This window comes from Colossoma macropomum, unplaced genomic scaffold (assembly GCF_904425465.1).
Source record: "Colossoma macropomum unplaced genomic scaffold, Colossoma_macropomum, whole genome shotgun sequence".
Lineage (NCBI taxonomy): Eukaryota > Metazoa > Chordata > Actinopteri > Characiformes > Serrasalmidae > Colossoma > Colossoma macropomum.
This window is the reverse complement of record NW_023494808.1, coordinates 11,446,225-11,473,665: the sequence shown is the minus strand read 5'-3', so window position 1 is coordinate 11,473,665 and position 27,441 is coordinate 11,446,225. Positions and strand designations below refer to the sequence as shown.

At 40.1% G+C, this 27,441-nt stretch overlaps 2 protein-coding genes across 6 annotated transcripts in view; one reads left to right on the top strand and one right to left on the bottom strand.

Moving 5' to 3' along the window:
- usp34 (ubiquitin specific peptidase 34) overlaps positions 1-3,266 on the top strand; it is a 100,593-nt gene extending 97,327 nt beyond the window's left edge. For all 4 annotated transcript variants that reach the window (XM_036557417.1, XM_036557418.1, XM_036557416.1 and 1 more), the window contains one exon: positions 80-3,266. In XM_036557417.1, coding sequence (XP_036413310.1) covers positions 80-834 — 755 coding nt within the window. In that variant the 3' untranslated portion in view covers positions 835-3,266. The remainder of the gene's footprint in view (positions 1-79) is intronic.
- A 1,522-nt stretch (positions 3,267-4,788) lies between these two features.
- LOC118798085 (protocadherin Fat 4-like) overlaps positions 4,789-27,441 on the bottom strand; it is a 33,441-nt gene continuing 10,788 nt past the window's right edge. For both annotated transcript variants that reach the window (XM_036557421.1, XM_036557420.1), the window contains 22 exons: positions 26,784-26,877; positions 26,455-26,567; positions 25,327-25,500; positions 25,037-25,165; positions 22,872-23,027; positions 22,457-22,637; positions 22,217-22,350; positions 19,860-20,810; positions 19,239-19,364; positions 18,068-18,304; positions 16,413-16,511; positions 15,957-16,129; positions 13,650-13,798; positions 13,157-13,464; positions 12,932-13,042; positions 10,733-10,924; positions 9,635-9,729; positions 8,560-8,724; positions 7,885-8,082; positions 6,650-6,724; positions 5,228-5,264; positions 4,789-4,878 (listed from right to left, as the gene is read on the bottom strand). In XM_036557421.1, coding sequence (XP_036413314.1) covers positions 4,801-4,878; positions 5,228-5,264; positions 6,650-6,724; positions 7,885-8,082; positions 8,560-8,724; positions 9,635-9,729; positions 10,733-10,924; positions 12,932-13,042; positions 13,157-13,464; positions 13,650-13,798; positions 15,957-16,129; positions 16,413-16,511; positions 18,068-18,304; positions 19,239-19,364; positions 19,860-20,810; positions 22,217-22,350; positions 22,457-22,637; positions 22,872-23,027; positions 25,037-25,165; positions 25,327-25,500; positions 26,455-26,567; positions 26,784-26,877 — 3,975 coding nt within the window. In that variant the 3' untranslated portion in view covers positions 4,789-4,800. The remainder of the gene's footprint in view (positions 4,879-5,227; positions 5,265-6,649; positions 6,725-7,884; positions 8,083-8,559; positions 8,725-9,634; positions 9,730-10,732; positions 10,925-12,931; positions 13,043-13,156; positions 13,465-13,649; positions 13,799-15,956; positions 16,130-16,412; positions 16,512-18,067; positions 18,305-19,238; positions 19,365-19,859; positions 20,811-22,216; positions 22,351-22,456; positions 22,638-22,871; positions 23,028-25,036; positions 25,166-25,326; positions 25,501-26,454; positions 26,568-26,783; positions 26,878-27,441) is intronic.

Below are 27,441 nucleotides of genomic sequence, written 5' to 3'. Positions count from 1 at the left end.
TGAAATTATATGTCTTTCTACTGAAACACTGCAGTTTCCCTTCGGAATCAATAAAGTTCTATCTATCTATCTGTCTTAGTTGAAGAAGAGGGCGCCACCCCAGTGAAGCGTCGCCGCGTGAGCAGCGATGACGATCGGCCAGGAGAGGGCAGCAGCGCTTTAGGGGGCGGAGTCTGTCCCGCCTCCACTTCCTCCTCATTGGTGGCCTGCTCGGAGCAGAAGGCGGAGCCTGTGGAGGCTTTAACGCCCAACAGCACATCTGACACGGAAACGCGGGACTCTTCGCTGATCGATCCTGGAACAGAGCAGGATCCGCCCTCTCCGGACAGCGGCTCGCCGAAAGAGGAGAAAATGGAGGCTTCGTCTTCATCTTCATCGTCCTCATCCTCATCTTCTTTGCCTGAAGTTTTTGGCCGCTCTGATGACGCCTCACTGCAGCAGCCTGCTCCAGGGCCTTCGGTGGGCGGAGACGAAGAGGAAGGAGGTGAAGGAGAGGAGGAAGAGCGGAAAGAAGCGAGGGAGAAGAAGGAGGAGGAGTGCGAAAGAGAAAGCGGTTCTAAGACTTGCTCTTCCTCCTCCTCTTCCTCCGCAGACGATCCTGCTGCAGCACTACTGCTCTCCAGTCTGCAGGACGCAGGAGAGGGGCGGAGCTGCAGCCTGCAGGAGGCGGAGTCAGGCATGTGTGGCCATGCCCCCTCACAGGGAGCCGTGAATTCTGGGACGCAGCAGCAGCCGGACATTCTGGACATGCTGTACCGCACCGTCGAGGCCGCCGTTGCTGTGGTTACTAAGCTCTCCGCCGCCGGTGGTAAAGGAGGGTCACGGGCCTCATGACATCACTTTGTTGTGTTTTTCTTTCTTTTATTTCTTCTCTCTTCTTTTCATTTTCATTTTCCGCTTTGTCTTGATTTTGTCCTTTTCCTTTATTCCCACCTTTTCTGTCTGTTGCAGTGGTGTCCGGCTTCGTCCAGTTTGGTGATTTCCCAGTCCAAATCCCCTTTGATTCGACACTTGTTTTGGTAAAGGATGGCATATCCTTACGTGCCAGTGTTGCTAGCATTGAAAAGCTAGTAGCCACCAGTCAGCATGGTCATTTTCATAATGCTAATTGACCTGTTGATGCCCCGCCCACAAATGCATTCTTTCAAACTTTACCAGAATTTAAACTAATGAGTTTAGGTTGGTATGGAAGTCCGGAGAGGCCGTGAGCTAGTTAGCATTTTCTGGATTGTTATCTTGAGATAACGAGTTAGTCTTAAGATCGCAACATAACAAAATTGTTTTCTTGAGATAAATTAATTATCTTGTGATCTCAAGGTAACAACTGTGTTATCTTGAGATAACCAGTTAATTATCTTGTGATCTCAAAGTAACAAAGTTGTTATCTTGAGATAACGAGTTAATGTTATAATCTCAAGATAATAAAGTTGTCCAGAAAATTACAACAGCAGCTCATGGCCTCTCCGGACTTCCGTAGGCAGGAGCTTGAAGTTGCTATACAACATAACAAAGTTGTTATCTTGAAATCTCAAGATAATTAACTCGTTATCTCAAGAAAACAGTCCAGAAAATTATAAGAGCTCGTGGCCTCTCCAGACTTCCGTAGGCAGGAGCTTGAAGTCGCTATATAACACTGAGTTTCCAGTTTAAATTGCTTCGCTGTGGAGCTGGACTGTGTTGAAGCGAATTAAACTAGGTAGAATTTACCATCATTACTTAATTAACATTGCACTCTGAATTTCCACGTTTTAACCATGTGCTGCAGTTTCTCGTTAGGCCGAGTGGGATTTTCATCAGTCGTCTGTAAAGCTTGTCCAACCTAGCAACACTCGCGACAAACTCAGTAGGAATGCATTTATAGGAGCGTTTATTTATATTTATGCGTTTATTTATATTGGAGCATATATAGATCAGCTGGTGGTTCACTTTCATTCACTGTTTGCAACATTAGCCTCGTTCCCTTAAGCAGGGCGGTCACCAAACTGTACTGTAGACCTTTTTGGCTGCCGCTGGTATGTTTTTGCTTTCCGTCTGTTCATCAGTCTGTCTGGTTTCTTCTCTGGTCAAGGCTTGACGTTCATGGTTTTCGTGCAGTGTTACAGTTGCTAAGGAACTATGGAACCTGAACTTGAGCAGTTACCGTAGTAACACCTACAGTCAGCTGCTGCAACATTCTAGCTGAAAAAAAAAAATCAATCAAGAAATAAAAAGAAGAAAACTATAAGAAGAAGCTATAGCACATTTATCAAAGGGCAAAAAAAGTTTTTTTTCCTTTAGATTTTTTTCTTTCTTCCTATTTTTTTTTTTGAAGTGGTTTATTTGTTTAGAGGTTGCTGTTCTGAGACGGGGAAAGGTTTACAGAGTTTTAGTCCCTTTTGTTCCTAATTTAATTTGCATTTTTAATCACTATGTATTGTCTTCTGTGCCAGTTTTGTACTTATCGCAGTGAGGCGAAACGTTGCCTTGCTGATTTGTTTTTTTTTTTCTTCTGTGGTTGATATCAAAGCTACGTTTACTTGTACATTGAACAGAAAAAAAAGAACCACGACAAACTTGATTCTGTAAAGAATCTTCTAGTTGTTGCCTGGCATTGTAAATGAGAAGATTAAAAAAAAAAAGTATATATGTAAGATATATGTATACAGTATATATCCAATGGTAAGTGTCGTATATACTGTATATATATAAATCTACTGTGTATATACATATGCTGTATATGTATATAGACTTAATGGTGCTTTATCAGACACAAAAAACTATGTGTTGCTTGAATAAAGCACACCTGATGTAACTGTTGGAGCTATATTTTATTTACCAAGATACATTCCATAATCTATCTAATGTCATCCTTGCATTTTTCTGTTTTCTTGTTATGTTTTTCAGTTTTTCCTCTTGATTTATTTTAATATAGGATAACTTAATAAAATTTTAATATGATTTAATTATGAACCAAGTCAAATGGCAGACTGAGATTTCTTTGATTTCTCGCATAAAACTCACAGAAAATATTTCCTTAATAATTATATACATTTATTACACAAACCCATATAATCAGTTACTCAATTCTGTAGTTTTAGCTCTGACACTCCACGTCTTACAGAAACCTGGGTACATCTATCCAGGTTGTGAACTGTAGATTTAGGTATGTTAATACAAGCAAACTATATTTGATTATTTGTCATTTTTTACAGAATAGAAAACAGTATTAACAATGTAAAGACTGCATTGTAGAAAAAAGGCAGACAAGTGTGTGAATATAAAAAGAAGGAAATCCCCAAAATGAGGGATCTGTGAAGCTGACACTGAAATTGTTCATCTCAAATTTAATGTTTAAATAACATACAGCTGCTCAAACCCTGCCATTGTCCCGCCGTTTAGAAACAAACTGTATAATCAGAGCTTTTTAGAACTTAAAGTTCTTTATTAACTTTGCCGGTTTTCATCCAAAGTTGTAAACTCCTCATTAACCTTCTAGTCTTCTAGTGTCCTTAGGGTTTTAAGAAATTACAGTAACAGGGTTGACTCACTTTTTTTGGACATGTTTGTGCCTTTAACAAAAGCAATGGCTTCGCTTTATCCAACGCTAAAAATCAAGAAAATTGGTAAAAAAAAAAAACCAAAAAAAATCCATCACTGTGGTTTGAACAAGGGGTGGGAAATATGGCAAAAACAGAAACACCACAATACCTGAAGTTTGTACACTGTTCTAGAGCAGGGGTGTCAAACTCAACCACTAAAAGGGTCATATTAAAAAAATCTCAGCAAATCTGTGGGCCAGCTGTGTTTTTACTTCATTTTTACTTAACATTCTGCCACGACCTGACCGGCCATTGGTTATTCAAAATACACCAAAACTACAACAGCAAAATGGACACTGAATACTTATTCAAAAATAATTTGTAATTGTTTTAATCATTTAAATTGTTTTAGATAGATTTTTATAAAAACTGCTTATTTTCTTGAACTAGAAACCAGACATTTTTTCTTTTTGTGTAACCGCTGAGTTTTGTTGGGGACGGGGGTCAGAATACACACTATGTTGCAGTGCATGCTGGGGACTGTAGTGTAGCTCAGTTTGAAACGAGCTAACAATAATAATAATAATAATAATAATGAAAGAAAAGTGAAATAATTTTGCGGGCTGAACAGGGTTATGCCACGGGCCTTGCGTTTGACACGTGGGTTCTAGAGTAAAGCAGGGTTCTAAAAGTACTGATGATACCAGAGAGGATTTATGAAGCAACAGCTGGAATGTAAAAATATGTCCGGGAACACGGTCATGCAGTTTTGTCCAGAGGGAGGCAGACAACATGCTTAATTCTCTCCAGCAGGAGACTCTGCATATTTCACTAAACATAAGCGATTATTTTTAGCATTACAGCAAACTTGTGGCCATTTATGAGATTGTTGGGGTCTTGTGAGTATTTTGGGCCTAAAGGCGGATTTTAAATAAAATGAGTTTTGTTCAGGGTTTGCTCAGCCAGCTGCTGGGTCTCTCTGCACAGGCTGCCATTGTTGCCCCGCAGGGTGGGGGAAGCTGTACCTTTAATTTTGTTTGTTTGTCTTTTTGACTTGGATAGGCTGCTCCATCATGATTTATGGTGATGCCCATGTAGGCCTACTCTGCTTTGTTCTAGAACACTTAACAACTGTCCTGCATCATTAAAAATGAAGCTGTGTTCTGGAAGTACTAATAGTATCTAAGAGGAGCACATTGTGATGTTATTTTTACAGTAATGGTCAGATATCGTCATGTTTCCCACTCCTGACTTCAATGCAGTGATTTTCAATAGGTGTTTTTCAAAAAGCTGCCACTGCAGTGATTCCTTTCTCCGATACTTCTGATGTTTTCCTGCTGCCTTTGTAACTTCCCTGATCCTTGGAAGAAAAAAACAGAAAAGAAAAATGTCAGTCTAGTGAGAGTTCAAGCAACACTGAGATATTTAAACAGGTAAAACAACCACAGGTGCGCCAGAACAGGAGAGCACCAGCAAACCCTACTTTTACTAGGGAGGTTAGCATGTTTAATTTTACATGATGCAAATATTTACTTGGTCTAAAGTCATTGTCAAAAATCTAAGGAAAACGGGAGCCGCCCCGCCCGCTCAGCTGGCCATGAACACGCATTTCCTAATTCACTATCAACTTTCTTGTTTCTGTGCTGGTGTAATGGTGTTATTCTTTTTTTGTCTGTAGGTCATTAACTGGTTGAAAGGTCTCCTCTTACCTCCTGTGTCTCTGTAAACACCACTTCATTAGTGAAGCTGTAGAGGAGAGAAAAGAAGGATAAAGATGTTAAAATATGCATTCACTATATGGAGAAAAGTATTGGGACACACCTCTTAGTCATCGACTTCAGGTGTTTCATTCAGTCCCATTGCCACAGGTGTATAAAATCAAGCACCTAGCCATGCAGTGCCTTTACAAAGAATGGGTCGTTCTAAAGAGCTCACTGAATTCGAGCGTGGTGCTGTAATAGGACGCCACTGTTTCAGTAAGTCAGTTCACAAAATGTCTTTCCTCCTAGATATTCCACAGTCAACTGTGAGTGGTATTATTGAAAAGTGGGAGCCTTTAGGAACCACAGCAATTCAGCCACGAAGTGTCAGACCACATAAAGTTACAGAGCGCATCACTGAGTGCTGAGGCGCATAGTGCATAAAAGTCTCCAACGCTCTGCTGACCAATAACTGCAGACTTCCAAACCTCCTCTGGCAAAAACATCAGCACAAAAACTACGCCAGGAGCTTCAGGGCATGGGTTTCCATGGCAGAGCAGCTGTATGCAGGTCTTACATCACCAAGCACAATGTCAAGCATCAGATGTAGTGGTGTAAAGCTCACAGCCACTGGACTCTGGAGCAGTGGAAATGTGTTCTGTGGAGTGATGATCACACTCCTCTATCTGACTGTCTGGTGGACGAGTCTGGGTTTGGTGAATGCCAGGAGAACGTTACCTGCCTGACTGCATTGTACCAGCTGTAGTTTGGTGGAGGAGGGATAATGATATGGGGTTGTTTTCAGGAATTGGTCTAGACCCCTTAGTTCCAGTGAAGGGAAATCATAATCCTTCAGCAGACCAAGACATTTTGGACTATTGTTTGCTTTTAACTTTGTGTGAACAGTTTGGGGAAGAACCTTTTCTGTTCCAGCGTGACTGAGCCCCAGTGCACAAAGCAAGCTCCATAAAGTCATGGCTGGGTGAGTTTGGTGTGGAAGAACCTGACTGGCCCTCACAGAGTCCCTGACATCGAACACCTTTGGGATGAACTAGAACGGAGACTGTGAGCCAGGCCCTCTCGTCCAACATCAGTGTCTGACCTCACAAATGCTCTTCTGGATGAATGGGCTAAATTTCCCACAGACACAGTCCAGAGTCTTGTAGAAAGCTTCCCAGAAGAGTGGAAGCTGTTACAGCTGCAAAGAGGGGGACCAACTCCATATTAATGCCTATGGATTTAGAATGGGATGTCATAAAAGCTCCTGTAGGTGTCCCAATATACACTTTTGTCCATATAGTGTGTCTACACTAGGGCATATTTGATACCAACCCTGAAATCACTCTGGAAAAAAAAATAAATTTGCAGTGAATCTGGTTTGAACTCCAGAAAGAGAGCTGTAGAGCACACTAGGCTTTTTGCAGCACTTACACTTCACTCATGTGTCGCTTTCCTATGTTAAAGCTCTCTTTATCCGAACCTTCCGTGTCCTTCATCTTCTTGAACCTGAGTAAACATAAAACACAGTGAGTTTAAATTACACGTGACCTATGCATGCCGTGTTCTTTTGCAGCAACTTTTGCTGGGTTGAACGAGCTCACATTTTAAATACAATATTAATTTCAAATTTGTGTTATGCTCAAAAAAAGTCACACTTTTCTCTGTAATGTAATATAGCCAATGTTAGCATTGTGGCGAATTCCTTGCCATCTCCAAAATGGTGACTTTACAACAGAAGGAAAATTATTCATAACTTTCAGAGGCTGAATTTAAGCAGTTTTGTACCATCTTTATAAAATTTCACCTCTTTTACAGGGAAGCTGGTGTTGTCACACAATGGAGATATAAGGTTTTGTTGATATAGAACCACGAACACTTAAAGAACAACAAGAATGCGTATATGGTTCTTTGCATGGTCGAAATGGTTCTTCGGTAGCACTTTATTTCAGTAGTCCACTTTAGATGATCTGTAGGTACATAATTTACTTTCAAGATACATTCAACTAAACATCTACTATATTGACCATAATTTTCTCTAAACTCTAAACCTGGCTCTAATCCTAACCCTAACCTCAACCCTAAACCTAAACCCAACCCTCACCCTGGTCCAAGTCTTGACCCTAACCCCACCACTGTTGAGTTTCAACAGATAATTTGTGAGCAATTTGTACATCTGTAGTTAATCTATAGGGGACTATAGTGGATTATCCAAATAAAGTGAGACCAGTTCTTCTCTATGATGTATATGGTTTTTATAATGATTCTGTGTAGCATCAATCAATACGTTTCCAATGTGGTCCTCAGGGACCGCAGGTGTTCCACATTTTTGCTCCAATCCAAAATTCTGGACTGTCTGGGGGTCCGCGAGGACTATTTTGCGGAGCACTGCTGTATAAAAACTCTTTCAACAGCCCAGTCAAGCTCAGTATAACAGCATTTAAACTGGATAATCAACTTCATGTAGCGAATCTGAACAGGCTGATACAGTTTCTCAGTATACTGAATGGCATTTGTGTCAATGTTCTGTAAAGCTTGTCCTACTTAGCAACAGTTGCTACACAAGAATGCGTTTGACAGAAAGCATGAATGATGGGTCATTCACATGCAAATCATTTACAGCTCATGAAAAGCAACAGTTTCCTCAGACTTTGTCATCGAGCACTTACTTGATCACGCTCACCACCACTAGGACAATAAGCCCCACGATGCTTAGCGCTAAGAGAACGGCGAGTGCAACAACCACAGCTTCGTTAGACTCTTGTGAACTTCCAGAACCTCCTTCCAGCTCCTGTTCTACCTCCAGCCCAGGACCAAACACGTTCTCCAGCTCCACTTTCACACTCTCCTGTTCACTCCTCAGCTTCCTGTAGGAGTTAGAACATTCGGCCATGTTCGTTTTAGAAGTAACTAAAGGTGCTAAGCTAGTTTTACATGACTGTAATCCAGTATCTTAAAGCAACAGTCTGTTAATCACATTTGTTCAATTTCCCACAAACCAATTTCAGCCAAGACGTTTGCTTTTTCAGTTTCTGCACTGACTACAAGGCTTACATAGCTAACAGGTAATAGACACCAATTAGCACTGAGCTAAGTGCAGGCCTAAAAATGTGTTAAGTAAACTTAAATAGACTCACTTATATGGTTTCTGACACTGAAACCATACAAGTTTGAAATACTGTTAGCTATAAACATGGACACAAGTATGTTAGCATAGCTAAGCAGCCTGAATTTTGTCTGTACATTTTTACACTTTGGACACCAAGCATGTCTTTGCTGCTCAACTACATGAAACATTCCTTGAGTCTTTGGTACAGCAGCAGCCTGCTTTAGGGTCAACTTACTCATTGACCTCCTTGGCACTTATGATGGTGCCGTCTTCGTCTGTTGCGATAAAACTGACGTAGGTCTTGGTGGTGGTTTCCCTCAGGAGTGAACGCATCTCGTTTCCGCTCTCCACCCTCATGCTTAAAACGTTCACGCTCCAGCCGAGCACTTTCTCCAGAGAACTGTGGGAGACGGGGAAAAAATAAAAATTCCAATGATCCATCCAGCTTGCAACTTTCTAGCCTCAGTTTTTGATACTTGATTCAGGAGATTATTTCTGAGTGGAAGGTGTTTGAGGAAAAAAGAAAGGACTGTCATTCATCTTCTAATTTATTTGAATTGGTGCTAATTTCATAGAACTGTCAAGTCAGAATGTTAACAGGACCTCTTTAATTGCCAAAGAAAAAAAAATAACACTTTAAGTGGTCCTTTGTAGATGATTAATAAACTCTTAACAGAGTATCAGTAACACATCAACAACATACTAGTGAAGTAGCAGTAATGCAGCATCTGGATACCCCGAAGTGAATATCTTGTAGATGTTCTGTTGATACATCACTTACATTAAGTAGATGTTTATTAATATGTTACTTCCATTACGCAAAACCTAACCTTACCCAACACCTAACCCTAACCCTGGCCCTAATCCTAACCCTAGCCTCAACCCAAAACCTAATCCTAACTCTGGCCCTAATCCTGACCCTAACCTTAAACCTCAACCTACAACCTAACTCTAACCCTGGCCCTATTCCTAACCCTCTTTTTTCCACTTTTCTCTCCAATTTCATGGTATTCACTTCCACCCACTAGTTAGGACTCCCCTAATCACACAATGCTACCTGCGCTAGGAGGGCTCTTGGAGGAGAATACTAACCACCAGTTCTGTTATGTCCGCTAACAGATGCCTACACTGGCTAGCATCGTGCTAAGTGATAAAGAGAGTAAGGTTCATCCTACCCACCCAGAGAGAGCGAGGCCAGTTGAGAAAAGTTAAGAAAGTTTGACTCAATAAGCTTAGCTATACTGGCCTCTTCAACCAAAGCACCTGTAATCTGTCGCTTTCCAAAACAGCTTGCGGTGTATTTTACTCACTTCTGAGTTTCCCGAATTTTCTCCTGCACAGTGTGAACCGGCTGGTTGAGCGCGATCACCACAACGTCATCACTGCCGCTGTTTTTCACCGTCACCTGAGAAAGGCACACACAGGTAATGTAAACTTGATAGCTTCGTACCTCACTCAACCATACATGCTAATGTTGCTAACAATGAATGGAAGCTTATAGTCACCAATTAGCACATTAGTCATTTTCATAATTGGCCTGTCCATGCTCCGCCCACATATTTGTTCGTTCATGGCAGTTGCACTAAAGGTTGGTGAAGCTTTACAGAATGTCGGCACAAAGATAGAAATGACCAAATACCTCTAAAAAAATTAATCTCAATGAGTGTAACCAATGGTCGTGTTTACAGTATGTAAAAGGTTTGCATTTTAATTTTCTCCACAATAATTCAGATTGCCCACAAGGGGTGCTATTAGCACTCAAGTAGCGTTTTCTGCATCTTTAAGCACGAGGAAACCCACACCAGCAGCCCACTCTGAATAACTTTGTTCACATCTCAACAATTAGGAATTATGAAAAAAGGAGTATGGTTAGAGTCAAAATGGTAAACAAAGTAGTTGGTTAGCTAAAGGTAAGGCTCAGTGTTATTTAATGTGTTTTTTTCCACAGTCAGTTAATTCTACAAACACAGGTTCAAGATAGCAAAGACAGTAGGAACAGCAGGGGGCGCCTTAACTTCCAAATCCGGGCATGTTTAGGAGGACTTACGATTTTCAGCAAACTTTAAAATCTTAAATTGTTGCTGGCTTTACATACAACATTACAGTCCTAAACTAAACAGCTTTTGGCCATTTTGTAATTTGCAGCACCATCTGTTCTGAACTTCAACAAACTTCTGAATTTGTCTAGTGTTCTTATTACCTGATAGACCACAACTAACCTGCACTGCAGTTCGCACTACTGCATGTGAGGAGGCAGTGGGGAAACGTTCGATATTGCAACTACAACTCAATGAGCACTTGGACTTGACAGAATATTTTAATGAACTTGAAGGTCTATGGCATGGATGAAATTGTGATTACAGTACGTTTTGAAACTTGTTGAATGTTCTGTGGGAATGTAGGTTCACCTGGAGTTCAGCTGTAGCGAAGAGGCCGTGTTTATCTGTAGCTTTGACCTGGGCGGTTATGACCTTACCGCCCATTCCTGTCAAATCCATCACATAGACCTGACCAGAGGAGCTCTCCACTGCTAGCAATGAACTGGACTCCTCCAGAGAATACTGAAGCTCCTCAGTGTCCCCAACGTCAGGGTCAGTCGCCTGCAGAAACACGGAAACCACAACTGGGATTAAAGGTGAATTATGCTATTAGTATACTTAGTAAACTAAACATAAGTGAGTTCTTTCAGTCTACTTTTTATGTACTTATCAGAAATATACTAAACAAAATGATACTTAAGTATACTTGTATACTTCTGTATACTGACAAGTATACAGAAAAGTTTGAGTATATGTGGCCTACTCTTGTACTTCTATATAAACTTGTATATACATATACTTGTACAAACCTATACTTGTGGGCTGTATTTGTAATTATACTTCATAAAGTGTACTTTCATAAACTCAAAAGTGGGACAGAAGAATGTAACTAGTAAACGAAAGTCTACCTATAAGTTCACTTTTGCTGTAGTTCACAGTCGGGGTTGCACAGACTAGTCGACTAGTCGACTTTACTGCTTGGCTTGACGCTATAAGCTTGATGTCAACTAGTCGCTGATCACGTGATTGACAGTAACAACTTGGACGCCTCAGAGAAGACCACAGGTGATTTCAGGGTCCGTATCTCCGGTTCCCTAAAGGCTAGTAATGCGATCCAGGGCTCGTTGGAAAGTCACGCTCTACTGACCTGTGGACTTCGGATTTTTAAAGTCAGTTTTTTATGGTCACTTGTTGCAAAGCATTTTCTTCTGCTGTGATTTTATTCATGATGTCTTCAATGATTAGTTGACATCAACTCAACTATCACCACATAACTGTTGACTTTAAAAAGTCTGAAGTCGTGCTGCCCCTAGTTCACAGCATAGCTGCCGTACAAAATAAAACTTAGATGCAAGAGTTGTGTACTCAAAGTGTACTATTCTTACACATACACAATGCTTAGACTATACTTTCCTAAAATGAAAAGTGGACTAGCATTACATAAACAGTAAACTAAAAGTATATATACATGTTTACCTGTGGTTTTCTTCAAAGTATACTTTCCTAAACTAAAAAGTGGGCTATAAGAATATATAACTAATACCTATAAGTGCACCTCTTGTGTCGTTTAGAGTACAGCTGCAGTACGAAAGGTGTAAACCAGTTGTGTACTCAAAGTTTACTACTCTTACAACCGAAGTATACTTAAAAGTATACTTGTATAAACTTAAAAGTGGGCCAATTTTGTCCCAAGAAGTATTGAAGTAGTACACTTACAAGTATACTACTACCCTGATATTAGTATACTTAATACATATAGTATACTTGGGAAATATACTTCAACTTTACTTAAGTTCACTTAATAAAATGAGCCTTAAGCATACTTTATGTACTGGTTTGGCATAAATAAAGTGGTAAATGAGGTCATTCAGAGTGGTTTGATGTAAAATGCTCCATTCTAGTGTCAGAACTGTTCAGAATGTTTGAAGAGTTTAATGCCTCTAAAAGCTCCCACACAGAAAGCTGTTGCATAAGGTTGGTGATGAATACATGGCCTGATGTCCAAGACGTTGTTTTATGGACATTTTGAGAAGGTCTTGGCCTAAACATATTTTTTAAAAGCCATTCACAGTGCAGAGGTACATGCAAGGCCTTTTAAGGCAAAATAGTCCCCAAAGAAAACGTATCTGTTCAGATTCATTTCCATTTTAGCATCATCAACATTACATATAAAACTCAGAAGACTCGTGTGGGTTCACTGGTGGTTTTGGATAGTAAATAAAATGGCTATATTTGTGTTGGAGACATTGTTTCCTCTGGTTTCTATCAGCACCACTGTAAAGAAATCTGAGTCTGTAAGTTTATCTACAGTGAACCATTTCAACCCAGTCTGAATCTTAACAATTATGAATTATGCAAAAAAGCTGGATGTAATTAATCACAACCCTAAATTGCCAGTAAAGTCAATACTATTTTAACAGACACTTTGGTCGATTCTCACATCTTTTGTTTACATTTAACAAATATCAAACCTTAATCTCAACCCAAAAGTCTAAACCCAAATCTAGCGGTATTTTTGTGGTGTTTAAACGTTATGTAATGTGTGTTGTACTGTACAGGCAGAACTACCTTCACTGTCACTACTGGAAACCTGAATGGGGCAATGCTGAAGACTTCTGCCTCATACTTTTCACTGTCGAAGACCGGGGGCTCGTTTACATCTTCTACCTGAAGTACCACCTGAGGAGGGAAGAGAGAAAGGTGAGGGAGGACTACATGCGTTCTTGCTGTAGATGAACACCAGTATGAAATGTCTGTTTAGGAGTGTTTATGTTTGTAGGTATGGGCTAATACCGTGGTCACAGCAGTGCTGGGAGGGGTCCTGCTGTCAGTAGCTTCCACTTTAATGAAGTACCACTCCTGTTCCTCTTTATCCAGGGACTGAAGAGTCCTGATAGTACCACTCTCGTCCACGGAGAACAGGTCTGAGTGCGAGGTCAGTTTGTAAGTGACCTGGACCAGCTGACTTCCCGTTATTGCTTTCACCACGCCCACTTCTGTTTCCACCGGTTCGTTCTCCTTCACTGAGAAGTGGTAAGTGGAGTTCTCAAAAGCCAAGTCATCCGTCAGAGAAGCTGCTCTAATCTCGATCAGGACCTTTGCTAAGAAGGAAGAAAAAACGAGTGTGAGCATCTGGTGGGGTCACTCAACATCCCTCAGAAAATTTCTTATGCAATAAGATTGCAAATCAGCGCAGCAGTGCCACTCGACAGCATGAGTGAGTGTGTTACTGCAACAACACCACAACGTTGTGAGGGTAATTGTGTGTGGTGTGTTTTATACGCACCTGTACTATTTCTCGGAGGAATTCCATGATCCTCTGCTATAACAGTGAGCTCTAACTCCATGTCTTCGGTGAGATCAGTAAGGTCACGAGTCCAGGTGATGACTCCTGTGTCAGGATGAAGATCCAGCAGGGCAGGCTCTGAAGAGAACCTGGAGGCAGAAAATATTATCTATCACTCACTCACTCACTCACTCTCTCTCTCTCTCTCTCTCTCTCTCTCTCTCTCTCTCTCTCTCTCTCTCTCTCTCTCTCTCTCTCTCTCTTTCTCTTTCTCTTTCTCTCTCTCTCTCTCTCTCTCTCTCACTCTCACTCTCACACTCACTCTCACACTCACTCTCTTAACCAGGTACATTCTTTCAGAACATTATCTTTGTCACAGTATCTGTCAGGGTTCCACTGTATGTCCTGTTAAAAGGTTCTACTCTTGGGCTCATTTATTTATTTATTATTATGTTTTTTTTCAGATCACACTGATAAAATTGATTTTTCTTCCCTAAAGCTAATACTCACTCCAATTCTACTTTTAACCTCAACCCGAAACCCAAAAGACATTAGACTTGGTTAGAATATAAATGGAAGACTATTAGAACTAGACCTTCGATTTGGGCCATCAATGTCAAAACTCGGTCAAAACATGTGGCCAAACCCCACCTCAGTGATAACGAAAAAACCCACCTCAACGATTTTGTGAACGTCTGCCATCCAACATTTTACAAAGAAACAGGAGTAGTGCTGTAATAGCTGGGGAGCTTAAATACAAGCATAATTCTACCGAATGAAAATGAACAAAAAATTACAGATGGAAGATACTTAAATGGAAGGATGGATGTGGGGATAGCAGAGTTTTTGCTAGCAAGAAAAGAAAATGAAACAAATAAACACATCTTAGTTTTTTTTGCTAAACATAACACTCAATTTTGAGTTAGACAAACCTATCCTTCCATAACCTAACCCACACCTATCCTTCCATTTATATTCTAACCAAATCTGGATAAACAAACGTCTTACATTTAATGTACATGTAGGTATGTCTATTGGGTTAGAAAGCATGTAATAGCAGAGGGGATCTCTCAGAGCCGTCTAGGCTTTCAGAGAAGGCCTGGTGATTTCTGGGAACTAGAAAATATATATCTAATTTTTTGTTCATTTTTATTCAGTAGAATTCTGCTTGTATTTAAGCTCTGCCACTATTACAGTACCAATCTTGTTTCTTTGTAAAATGTTGGATGGCAAAAGTTCACAAGATCATTGAGGTGGGTTTTTTTTCCATTACCACGGAGGTGGGGTTTAGTTGAATAATTGTTTATTTATAGTTGAATAATTATTAATTTAGTTGAATAATTGTTAAAGACAACAAGAGCATCTACAGAGCTTCTGCACTGGGCCATCCAGATAAAACAGGTTCAGTCTGATCCACTAAGGGGCAGTGTAGCTGCAGGCTCTCAGCCCTGTCACCTCTATCAAGCAGAAACACACTTCATTCCACTGGTGTAATCAGTTGGTCTCAGTCTTGTAACAGTTGATTAGTTATATGAGGTGGACTAAAAACCTACAGCCACACCAGCTTAGTGTATAGCAGATAAGATAACAGACTGGCAATAGGCCTCGGCGATTGGGTGATGTAATGATATCATTGGGTCATGTCCGGGGATAATTGACAAGTAAGCCAATGATGATGCTTCAAAGGTGATTGTTGCTGTGTTGGGAAAGAGAATTGATAGAGAAGGACTAATTTATTTTTAAGTAACTTGTTAAATATTAAATAATATGTACATATATTATTACAGGCACTACATATTACAGGCTGGGGGGTTCCCAAAGTACAACATTCCAATTTTCAGCATTTTCCATACAGCTTTCAGTGTTTCAATAATTCAGATCAAGTTGTAAAATTATGAAGTTATATTACTTCATGGTTTCCCACGAAAATCTATATCTGCAATTCTACAATACATTCACTATGACAGCAGTAAATTCCTTAGCTTTAAGTAAAGTATTTGGACATGGCTTAGGAACATACTCACTCATGCATGTTTAGCAGTCTACATTTTTCCACAAGGGGGAGACATTAGCACACAAGTCACTTTTGTGTGTCATTTAAAGAGAAGAAGCAGCCATGAACCCACACCAGCAGGAGCTCATGAATGCACGTTTGCAGTTATATGCTAATTCCTTTTAGATACTGTCGAGGCCTGACTGACAAAGAATCATTCTGACAGACCTCATGTTAAGCAGTTAGTTGTTTATAGGGATGAAATGAACCAGTTAACTAGAAATGCTTGAAGTTCGTAAAAGTTCGTAGCTGACCTGTATGAGATGAGAGAGTTGTTCCCAGCGTCCAGATCTGTCGCAGACACGGTCAACACAACATCTCCTTTTTTGACATCCTTAGCCAAAACACGTGCTGAGTACAATTCCTCTGTAAAGATTGGATCGTTGTCGTTCACATCCGTTACGATAATTGTCACCGTGGTAACGTTCTAGAGAGAGAACATCATTCACTTTACAGGAACACTTAATTCCAAAACACTGTCACGGCTGATGTTGCTGAGGGTGAATGAAAGCTGCTATAAGTGTATAAAAACATGATCTACAGTACTGGTCACTGTCGATACAGCCTTGGTGTATTAACTTTAATTTAATTTTAGCCACATGCTAGCCACACAGCATTTTTTTAAGTTCTTGAGATAAAAGAACACAGATCTGTAATGAGTAAATGAACATGTTACACTTGTATAAGAACCCAAAAGGTAAAGTGTTTACATTTCTTGGTGGTTCTCCGTGATCAGTGGCCACGATGACCAGCTCATAAACATCTTGTGTTTCCCGATCTAGATTCCCAGTCACAGTCAGAGTCCCTTCCTGAAATACATATTAAAGAAGGTTCATATCACTTCAGAAGCATTGAAAAAAGAGTCTGCTGATTCAGGGGTGCACATGGTAAGATGTAACAGATTTTTAAATGTGCCAAACACAACCTTTTCACAAGAGTCAGAATATAACCACTAAAAAGTGCAGTAAATGTTTTCATAGTGAGTTTTTTGATTACTAAGTTGTGTGTATAAGTCACACAGTTTACTCCTGTGGTGGCTGTCATACAGCACCGTTTGAAGCCTGTAAGAGCCAGGCTGAAGTACAGCCTCCCCGTGAGGGGGTTAGTTTAACATGCTGTTACAACTAAGCCTCCAAAAGTAAACAATGAGAGCAATTCTTATCCTCACATAAATTCAGAACTGTTCATTTCTTAACTTTGATGATTTTATGATGAATCAAAAAAATACAATATCAAAGTGTACTATAAAAAATAAAAAAAAAATTTTTAGCACGCTGATATTTGCTGTTCACTGCGGTCAGAAATAAATTTGCCTGTGTTTGACACAGTCTCTCTTCATCAATCACATTTTTTTCTGCATATATTTTTATGCACTCCGCGGGGTTCCCTCAGGACCCACCACAGTATCTTGTTGCGTGGGAGTGATTTTCAGTGCCGTGCATAGGAACGGATTAGTAACCAGGCAAATGCAGGCAGGAGCAGGAGGAAGCACGCATACAGAGAAATCCGACAAATTAATAAATGGCCTAAACAAAGTGGAACGATCCCTAAAGCATATATATAAATAATATAAAATGATAACAGTAAAACAATTCAAATGAATGAACTCGTTCTAAAGAGTTGCAAAGCAACCGATCACATGAACAACAGATAAATTCTTGTAGCTTATAGAGTCTGACAGCCGCAGCTGCCCAGCAAAACACCAAAAATTACCGCTCTGTGGTTTAATTCCTGCTTTGTGTTTACTGGTAATAAATGGCGTTTGGTGAAGTTACTCACAGTGAGCCTGATGATCATGACTGCCGTGTTATTTCAGCAGAGAATAATGTGTTTGTAAACAGACTATGTCAAATACTGGATGTCAGTTCTCCTTGACAGAACCACGTGGGAGCAGGACAAAATGTTTCGGTTGCGGGCGGGGGCGGGACAAATAAATCCGATTTTCTGTGGGAGCGGGCGGGAGCAGGCTGAAATCTTGTGGGAGCGGGACTGAAAAAACAGACCTCTATTTTTATTTAGGTTAAAAAGCTTGTTTGCTTTAAACAACGTGGAATTGTATTGAATGAACTGTGTTTGCAACATTTTAGTAGACTTTTCTAGAGACTGTGTTTTACAATTCACTCCACTTATATAATAAGTAACATTTCCACTCACGTCACTTTTGGAAAGAACTGTTCAGAAGCAAACAAAGCTGAAGTTTTTATTTGTAGAAGAGTTTTTATTTGTAGCAAAGACATGTAGGCTGCTGATGATTTATGTTGTTCGAATATTTTAAAAACCGAAAGCCAAGCAAAAACCAAGATGTGTTAGGCTGTAACGCTACATAGGCCTATGGGATTGTTTTGAAGGTGTTGTGGCACCTCACCATGGAGATGGTGAAGAGTTCATTGTAGGAGTAGGTGGTGAGGGTAACCATTCCATTCTCTTCAATGTCTGCATCGCTAACTTGGATATGATACACTTCCCCTGTTTGGTCCTCAGGAATCATCTGAGGGTTTTCTAGGTCTATGAATTGTGGGTTGTTGTCATTGACATCCAAAACTGTTATGTTGATCTGGGCAGTTGAGCTCAAGCCATCGACAGGCTGATCTATAGCCACCACCTGTGGAGGGAACAAAGGAATATTTTATTCTAATCTCTTTCTGCTACATCTGTAGTATATGATTGCTTACCATGGGTAGTTGTTTAGAAACATTTCCCTATACTTTGTAAAACAACAGGAAATCTGTTGTCTTAGAACTCACTTATAATAGTAGCCAGTCACTGTGTTTAGGGTAAACAGGTTTTCAGTTCAAAATACAATGAAATGCATTACAATTATTGACAAGTTTGAAGGAAACCAGAGACAGATACTTTTATCCAAAGTGACTTATAGTACAGGGCAGGGGTGGCACAGTATACTGCAATACTTTGAGGCTAAAATGGTATTGAACCACTACTTTTCTTTAATAGATTACCGAAATGCACTACTGTCTTAATCCACATTAAGAATGGTTGGATAGTGTAGTGGATTAAATGCTCAGTTTACCTGCTGGAGAACAGGACTTGATCCCTATTCAGGCAAAAATCAAAAACTCCACTATTATATACTAATAAGAGTCATAAAGAGTCCTAACGAGCATTACATTCACCTCCCATTGTACGTTGCTCTGGATAACAGCAAATGTTACATATACATGGAGAAGGCCTGTTTTAAATGTTTGGTTACTTTACCAATAACAGCATCTGCTAAATATGTTAATTTAAGGATTTCCTCATTGTGGCTCAAGTATCATGATAATATCACATCATTATGTCTGCAGTAATTCCCACCTCTGGTACACAGTACATTTTTAAATTCCTCGCTAGAGTCGAACTCCAGTTACAGCAGCTACAGGAACGGCAGATGAATTTACTTTAAATCTTTTGATATAATTGATTAAACACAAAAATCAGACATGGGTTAGTAGCCAGAGTTATTCAGTTCGACTCAACACCTGAGCCTGAAGCTATCCCACCCTGTAGTGATGACAGTGTTAAGTGATGATGAACTTCACCTGTATAATGTAGTTGTCTCTTGTCTCTCTGTCAAGGCTAGCATGACTCTGCAGGTGGACGACACCTTGACCGTTAATACTGAATATATCACTTGTGAGTAGAAAGTGGCCGTTGGAGAATCCACCCTTAAGAGATTAGGATCAAAGCGATGTTCATTAAAGTGACCAAAATACCAAACAGTGCTAGAACAGTGAATGAAAGCTTGTGGAATAAGATTCTGCCCTGTATCATAGTTCTGTTCTAGGTATAATGAATTGTTAGCACTTCATCAAACATTACATTTTTACCATTTTAACCATAGCTACATCTGTTGTAAACAGGCCTAGGAGTGGTGGTGCAATAGTCTATTGAGCAAGACTCTTCAGTTTAAACACTAGGTAAAAACCGCCTTCTGATAATGTATCGTAAAGGTGAAAGGTCCAAGATAACATTATTTGGCGAGAGGGGTGTTTGGGCTCAGTCCCAATGTTGGTATGATGTGTTTATGCATGCTGGGTATTGCAGTGAGAAAACACTGATCGATAAAAGCACAACATCTTGGATTCTACAAATTGTTAAGGCTGAGGGATGAATATTACACCACATGACAAATAACACAAAGAATGGATAATGATTCTCACCTCATCCTCATCTGTTACCTCCAGAGACACCAGAGCAGATCCAGGTGCTATGTTCTCATAGACAGCCACATCATACAGATCCTGGCTAAACTCTGGAGCTTTATCGTTCACGTCCTGCACCCAAACGATCACCACAGCGCTGCCTGTGAGAGATGGACTCCCGCCATCCCTTCCTTCCACCTCCAGCATATATCTCTTAGCCTGGCTGTAGTCCAGCTTCTCAGCCAGGCTTATAGACCCAGTTGCGGTGTCTATTGTAAAGGCTGCGGGTGGAGAAGGAGGTTCCTGCTTGGAGATGTGATACGACACAACGGCATTGAGACCCTCGTCTTTGTCGGTTGCGTTGACGCCAATCACATCTGTTCCTATGGTGGCGTTCTCCCAGACGATGGTCTCGTACTGTTGTTTGGAAAAGATGGGGGCATTATCATTGACATCAGTTATTGTGATAACCAGGGAAGCCTCTGCAGAGAGAACAGGTCGGCCTTGGTCTTGGGCGACCACCCTGAAATTATACTTGCTCTGGGTCTCTCTGTCCAGCGCTGCTGCAACCGTGATCAAGCCCGTGTCTGGGTTGACACTAAACATCCCAGCAGAACCCTCCAGACTGTAGCGTACCTCCGCATTTAAACCTGCATCTGCATCTGTTGCCAATATAGAAGTTACGTTGTCTCCAATTTCTGCGTCCTCTGGTATTTCAATAGAACTTGGGATGGGGGCAAACTCAGGACTGTTGTCATTGATGTCTAGCACCTCCACATGGACTAAGGCTGTGCTCCGGTTGGTGCCATCTGTGATGGACAGTTGGACTGTGTAGTTCTTCTGGGTTTCGTAGTCCAGTTTGGCTTTTGTTATGAGCGTTCTGCTTGGCTGGTCTATGGAGAACTTGTCTGCCTCTGTCTCAACTGTTAAGGTGACAGGAACCAAAGGATCCAGGGAGAAAAAATTCACCTGGAGAACATAATGTACATCTTTACTCTTTTGAACTTTTGAGAACAGTGGGAATAGGGGAGACCATTCCAGAACAAGGAGTTCCAGAATAGGCTGAAAGGGGAGAAGGATTTAGACCAGTGGGAAGAGGGGAATAAGGGAGATCATTCTAGAACACAGGAAATCGGAAAGGTCATTCTAGAACAGTGTGAACAGGGGAAATCATTCTAGAGCCGGGTGAACGGGGAGATCGTTTTGGAACAGTGGGAATAAGGAAGATCATTCTTGAACAATGTGAATGAGAGAGAACTTTGTAGAACAGTGTGGAAGGGAAGATTGTTCTAGAATAGTGTACATGGGGTAGATAACTCTAGAACAGCGGGAATGGAGGAAGTCATGCTTGAAATGTGAGAATAGGGAGATCATTCTAGAACAACGGGTATAGGGGAGATCATTCTAGAACTGTGAGAATAGGGGATATCCTAGAGCAGTGGGTATAGGGGAGATCATTCTAGAACAGTAGGAATGGGGGAGATCATTTTTGAACAGTGGGAATAAGGGAGATGACTGTTGAACAGCATAAATTAAGGCGAGAAAGTTCTTGAAAAGTGTGGAACAGGTGGAATAAGTTATTGGTATAGAGTAGTGGGTAACACCTCTGCCCTCCACAGTGCTTGTGAAAGCACCCTACACTATACCAATAAGGGTCCTTGGGCTAGACTCCTAACACTACCTTCGCCTTTTTCTGTAAAAAGTGATCAAAACTGTAAGTTGCTCTAGATAAGGGCAGCTACCAAATGCCATAAGTGTAAGTGGAATAGTAGAAATCATTCTAGAACAGCTTGAATGACAGAGAACATTCTAGAACAATGTGATAGTGGTAGATCCCACTAGGACAGTGGGAATAAGAGAAATTGTTCTTGAACAGCATGAATGAGGGAACATTCAGGAACAGTGGGAATAGGTGAGATAATTCTAAACCAGTGTTAATGGGGGAGAACATTCTAGAACAGTTTGAATAGGGTAGATCCTTGTAAAGTCCTTGTATAACCAATCAAATATGAGTAGTTAATATATAATAACAACAATTCTAGAATGCTGCATCCTCCAAAACAGCGTTCCTGGCCCTGGTGGTCCCCTGCAGGTCATATTTGTGTGTTTTTCTTGAACCTGTGCTTCCTGACTCTGATCTCAAAGCCAGGTAATTAGCTGATGAGTTCAATCAGGATTGTTGCAATAGGGCAAAGTCTGCAGTACAGGGACCGTCCAGGACTGGAACTGGAAATGACTTCTATTACTGTGTAATAAACATATGATGGTAAACACGATGGTAAACTCTCATAAACACAGCTGGTCCTGAACCGGTCATGTCCCCCCATCCCTGCGGAATGGAGGCTAACAATAATGTCGCACTTCAAGAATTTCACCTTGACAATTTCTGCGCCTGCCTCTTGCTCCTCCTCTACTTTTCCCTGATAGACTTTCTCAAAGAACTGGGGACTAGATTCTCCAGGTGCTTTAATGTCCACAAGCACAGAGGAAGATCTGCTCACAGTGCCCCCTAGAGGAGTGGAAGGGAATTGCAAACGTTGAAAATTCTCAGCCTCCAAGTTCCTTTGTCATCCTCAAGTCACAGAAGAACAGGTTGTGAAAGATAAGTAACTTACCATCTTTTGCTCTAACATAGAGTGGAAACTGAAGGATTTCGTTATCCGGAAGATTGATGGCTTGGATTAATTCTATCTCGCCTGTGTTTTCATCAATGGCAAAATAGCCCTCGTCATTGCCAAAGTCAATGAAGTAACTGACTTGCCCATTTGGTCCTTCATCTAGGTCTGTGGCCTCTACCTGTACGTCATACAAGGATACACATGACAATTATGGTGCTTATTCTGCTTTCTCTTCACAGGAAATAAAACTTTTATGGTTTATGTGGTTGTAATTAGGTAGCTAAAAATATGTATGTTGTATAATGATATTACAGCACAGCAGCGATTATCGTCACGTAGGTCATAAACATGTTTGAGATAAGCTGGATGGTGCTTCTGCTGAGAAACAATCAAATAACAATGAGAACGTCACCTCGGCAACCAACATTCCAACAGTCTGGTTGATGAAAACTTTGCCCTCATACTTGGATTTTCCAAACACTGGGGTGTTGTCGTTCTCATCAGAGAGGGTGACGTTCACAGTGGCCAGTGCACTGAAGTTGGAAGCAGGGCTGTCTTTGGCCTCAATCTTCATGTTTTTAAAAAGAAATGACAGGATTTTTAGTAGATCAGGATTCACTACATTGTCAAAGGTGTGGTACTGACTTTCAGTATAATACTAATGTTATATAAGAACATTTTGCATTTCATTAATATAATATGGTAAATAATGTAAATTATGACGATGAATATGGGTCATTCTACAGAAATGTCCATTTTTATGTCCCTAGCGTTTACAGATATATTACACTTGAAAAACATGTTAGGGTTAATTTGTTTATATTTTAAAATAAAACAATGTTATTTTAACAATTTCACCTTCTTGAGCCTCAATTTAGCAATATTGTTTTTTAAATCAATTATATATAATAAAATATAATTCCACGCACCACAGAAGTGCTTGTCCGCACAGTCATGTGTAAGGTGCCATATTAAAAACGTTTTTCTACAATTTTAACTGTAATAATCTATACATGACTATGAAATATATGATTCAAATGACATAAAGAAAACAAACGCCAAATAAATATTATAAAATAATGAAAGTTGTTGTCCCCAGGAGTCGTGTCACTGGTGTTACTGCGTAACAAAAAAACTCTTATTTTGAAATAAAAATCACACTGATGACATCACTTGACTTCCTTTTACCTGTTTTCTGAAGATCTATGAAGAAAAGCTCATGGTGAGTCCACTGTGTCTTTCAGTTATCAGAGATTTTCTCATTTAGCTCATGATTTCATATGAAGCTTTTAGTTAAGGTCACTGGTATGACCGACTTTATTCTGAGGTAATTGTGCAAAAATAGAATACAAATGGATTAAATTACATATTTAGTATATATTTAATATGTAGAATGACCCATACAACTACAGACTATAACTACAGATGGGTGACAAAATCAACAGAAAAACCTGAATAAGTGTGTGGAGGAACATAACGAGAGCAGATGCCTCCAGACAAGTGTACTACATGATACAATTAAGCAAATAATGTAAATGGCTTTTAAAATGTGTTCATCATTGAGGGCCTAGATGGCAGGAGCTTCAATAACAAAGGCTGCTCAACTGACTAGTGACTAAGTAACATCTTCATTTAGATGAAAAGACATTAGTAAATAAGGCTGGAAATTGTGTTTGAAAGCATATGTTCAATGATGGTCATGCTTGTGCATCAGTGTGATATGTAAGAAAGAACTGAAGAGAAACTCTTCTTTAAGTGACTGAGAACACACACTATCTAAGCTGCTTATCCTCCTGGGTCAAGGGGGTGCTAGAGCCTATCCCAGCAGTCATTAGGCAGAAGGCGGGAAACACCCTGGATTTAGTATGTCCAATTAGCCTTACTGCATGTCTTAGAAAGGAAACCCGCATAGGCACAGGGAGAACCCTGGTCGCCCAGCCAGGGAATCCAACCCAGGCCATTCTGCTGCCAGCCCTAAGCAAAAACAGCAATCCACATCTACACAGGAAGGGATGTTTTAGGGGGGCTGCAGTGCATAAACCCCTCCATTACAGTGACGAAGACCATTTGAGAGTCCAGTGGTGTTACCACTTATTGACAGAGATGTGGAAAAAAGTGATCTGGTCAAATGAGTCATCCTTCAGTGTCCCCATTAACAGGCCATGGATGGTTAATGAATGGTCTGGAATATGAAAATGTCAAAAAGATTTCAACCCAGTTAAACACTTCGGGGAGATTGTGGACCATGATCTCCACCACCATCTTCAAAGAACCAACTGAGGGAATATCTTGTGGAAGAATGGTGCTCCATCTCTGCAGTACATCTCCAGAGACTCCAGAAACTGAGAGTTGCAGAAGCTGATCTGATGGTTTGTGGTGGCCCAACACCTTGCTAAGACGCTTTGTTTTAGTTTTTCCTTTAATTTGTCACCCATCTAAATATTTATACTACTACTACTACTATTGATTTTATCTCATAAAATAATACAGAATCTATTAATCTATGCTCTAAATATTTGTTTTTTCACCTGAACAACATTAGCAATAGTGTATATAAATGTCATGAAGTGCTCTTACCTGAAAGGTGAAGCTGCTGGTGGTCTCTCTGTCTAGTTCAGCAGATGACTTCACCCTGATGGATCCATCCGGGCTAATGGAGAATGGAACCGTATCTGGAATAACATGCAGCGTTCCTACGAAACCTCCCTGGTGGTGAGATGAATGTGTTTTTACATGCAGATTTAATATTCTGTAAGATTATTCAATCAAAATATTCTTGGATGTTCACAACGTCTTACTATATTCACAAACCCCAAACACAGCTTCTGGAGAATTTGGGAATTTGAATGTGTTTCTCGAGAAGATACCTGATCCAGGTCTGTGACTTTGGCCTGAAGTACAACCATATTATTTGGGGAATTTTCCGGAATAACTGCAGTGTACTCGCTCTGGTCAAACTCTGGTGGGTTGTCATTCTCATCTTCAACAGCCAGAAACACAACAGCATTGCCAGTCTTTGTGCTGTCATCCTGCTGAGCTGCCTAAAAACACAAACATGTGCTACAATGTGAGATATATACACATATGTGTGTGTGTGTGTGTGTGTGTGTGTCACATTTGCTTTTAGAATTTGCTTGTTCACCCAATCATGATGATGTTATAAGGAGCATTTCTGCTCAGACTGATTTTTAAAGGAAGCAAATTACAGGGCAGCCAATCAAAACAGAGGTAATGTAATTACATGTATCAGTCTTAAAGGCACAGAAATAAAAACGATAAAAAATGAATTAGGACAATTTTTGATACATGATAAAAACCCCACAAATGACATGAGTGGACACCAGGTGAGGAATAAAAAGAGAGAAAACTGTGGGATATGAACCTTTTAAAACTAGTCAAAAAACATTTCTTACTTTGAGATTTAAACACACATTTACTTGTGTTTAAAGGTGCTGTGTGTAAGATTTAGGGGGGTCTATTAGCAGAAATGGAATGTAGTATACAATGCTAGCTGACCATGTTTTGTTCTGAGAGGTTTGAGAACCCAAATGGTGACAAATAGAAAAAATACTTATTATTTAGCAAAAGAAAAAGCAAACAAGGGTGAATCCTCGTCAACAAAGAAGCAAAAACCTGACAGCCACTGTAGATTCCGCTTCACGCTTGGAAAGGGAGAGGTGAGGGTGAGGTATTCAGTTGATGCCACTAAATCTTATGCTCTGCAACTTTAAGTCATGTTATTCAGAGGTTTTTCTTCTATTGGCAGATAAATTTGCTTATTTCAAGTATTATTGCTTAAAATCAGAAAAGTGATCTGTATTATATCCTGAAACAAACAAAGTTTTCTGCAAATAGAAAAAGACAGTTTCTCTAAAATAGAAGGTGAATAATCTTATAATATTCATAAAACAGTCTCATACGGAGAGATATTAGAGATGGACAGGGGACAGGGCTGGTGATCACTACTCTAGATGGTAAAAGCTGTAAAACTGTACCTGTATTTGAATGGTGATCGTTTCTATTTCTTCTCTGTCCAGTGCCGTTGTCACTGAAATGACCCCACTGTTTGGGTCGATGTTGAAGTTGCTTAGGACCTCATTGGGGTCAACTTGAAAAGAATGCACACAAACCAAACCAATTAAACCAAAACTCAGTAAAGAGAAACTCAGCCTGGATGTCAGCTGGACTGGATAATAGTTTACAATACGTGTACTAAATCAGGATTCGCAGTTAGGAAATTGTTTTATGGGCAAATGATTTGTGAGTCATGGACATGCAGTAGATCCTAAATCAGAAGGAGGAAGAACCTGATAAGATACCGTACCCGCAGTTATGCTGTAAACTACAGGCTCGTTGATTCCCGTATCTCCATCTTGAGCTTTTATTGCATTTGGAGCAACTGCTGAGATTTGTCCCTCCTGAAAGCGAAGTTCAGAAGCTTTTAAAAACTTTTGAAAAGTTTTTTTAAGAGCCCAAATCATGGAAAGCTGAATTTTCGTCAGTTTTTTTTAATAAAAGTTTGATCTACTGTCCCCATGTTAAAAATTAGGATGAAAAAACAGCCTGATTTGCTTTCTGTTTGTTGTAATATAAAAAAAAAACAAAACACATTTATATGTATAAACCTTTTTATCCTCCAGCAGTTTAGCCCCACCCATTCATGCTGAAGTTACAAGGAGTGTTTTAGCCCACACTGCTTTTTGAATGAGGTGCAAGGAATTCAACCAGGACAGAGATCATTTACATATACAGTCATATGCAGATGTTTGAACACCACAATCAAATTATGTTTTGTTGATTTTCTTAGTGAAAATAATCCAAGTCTACAGAGAGCAAACTTAAATATGGCATTGCACTGCATTTTTAGTGGACAATTTCTATTTATTCGCTGAGTTTAACATACTGGAAAGAAACAAAACATGACAAATGTGCCGTAACTTTTGCACAGTCCTCATTTCATGTTTGATTAATGTTAAATTCAG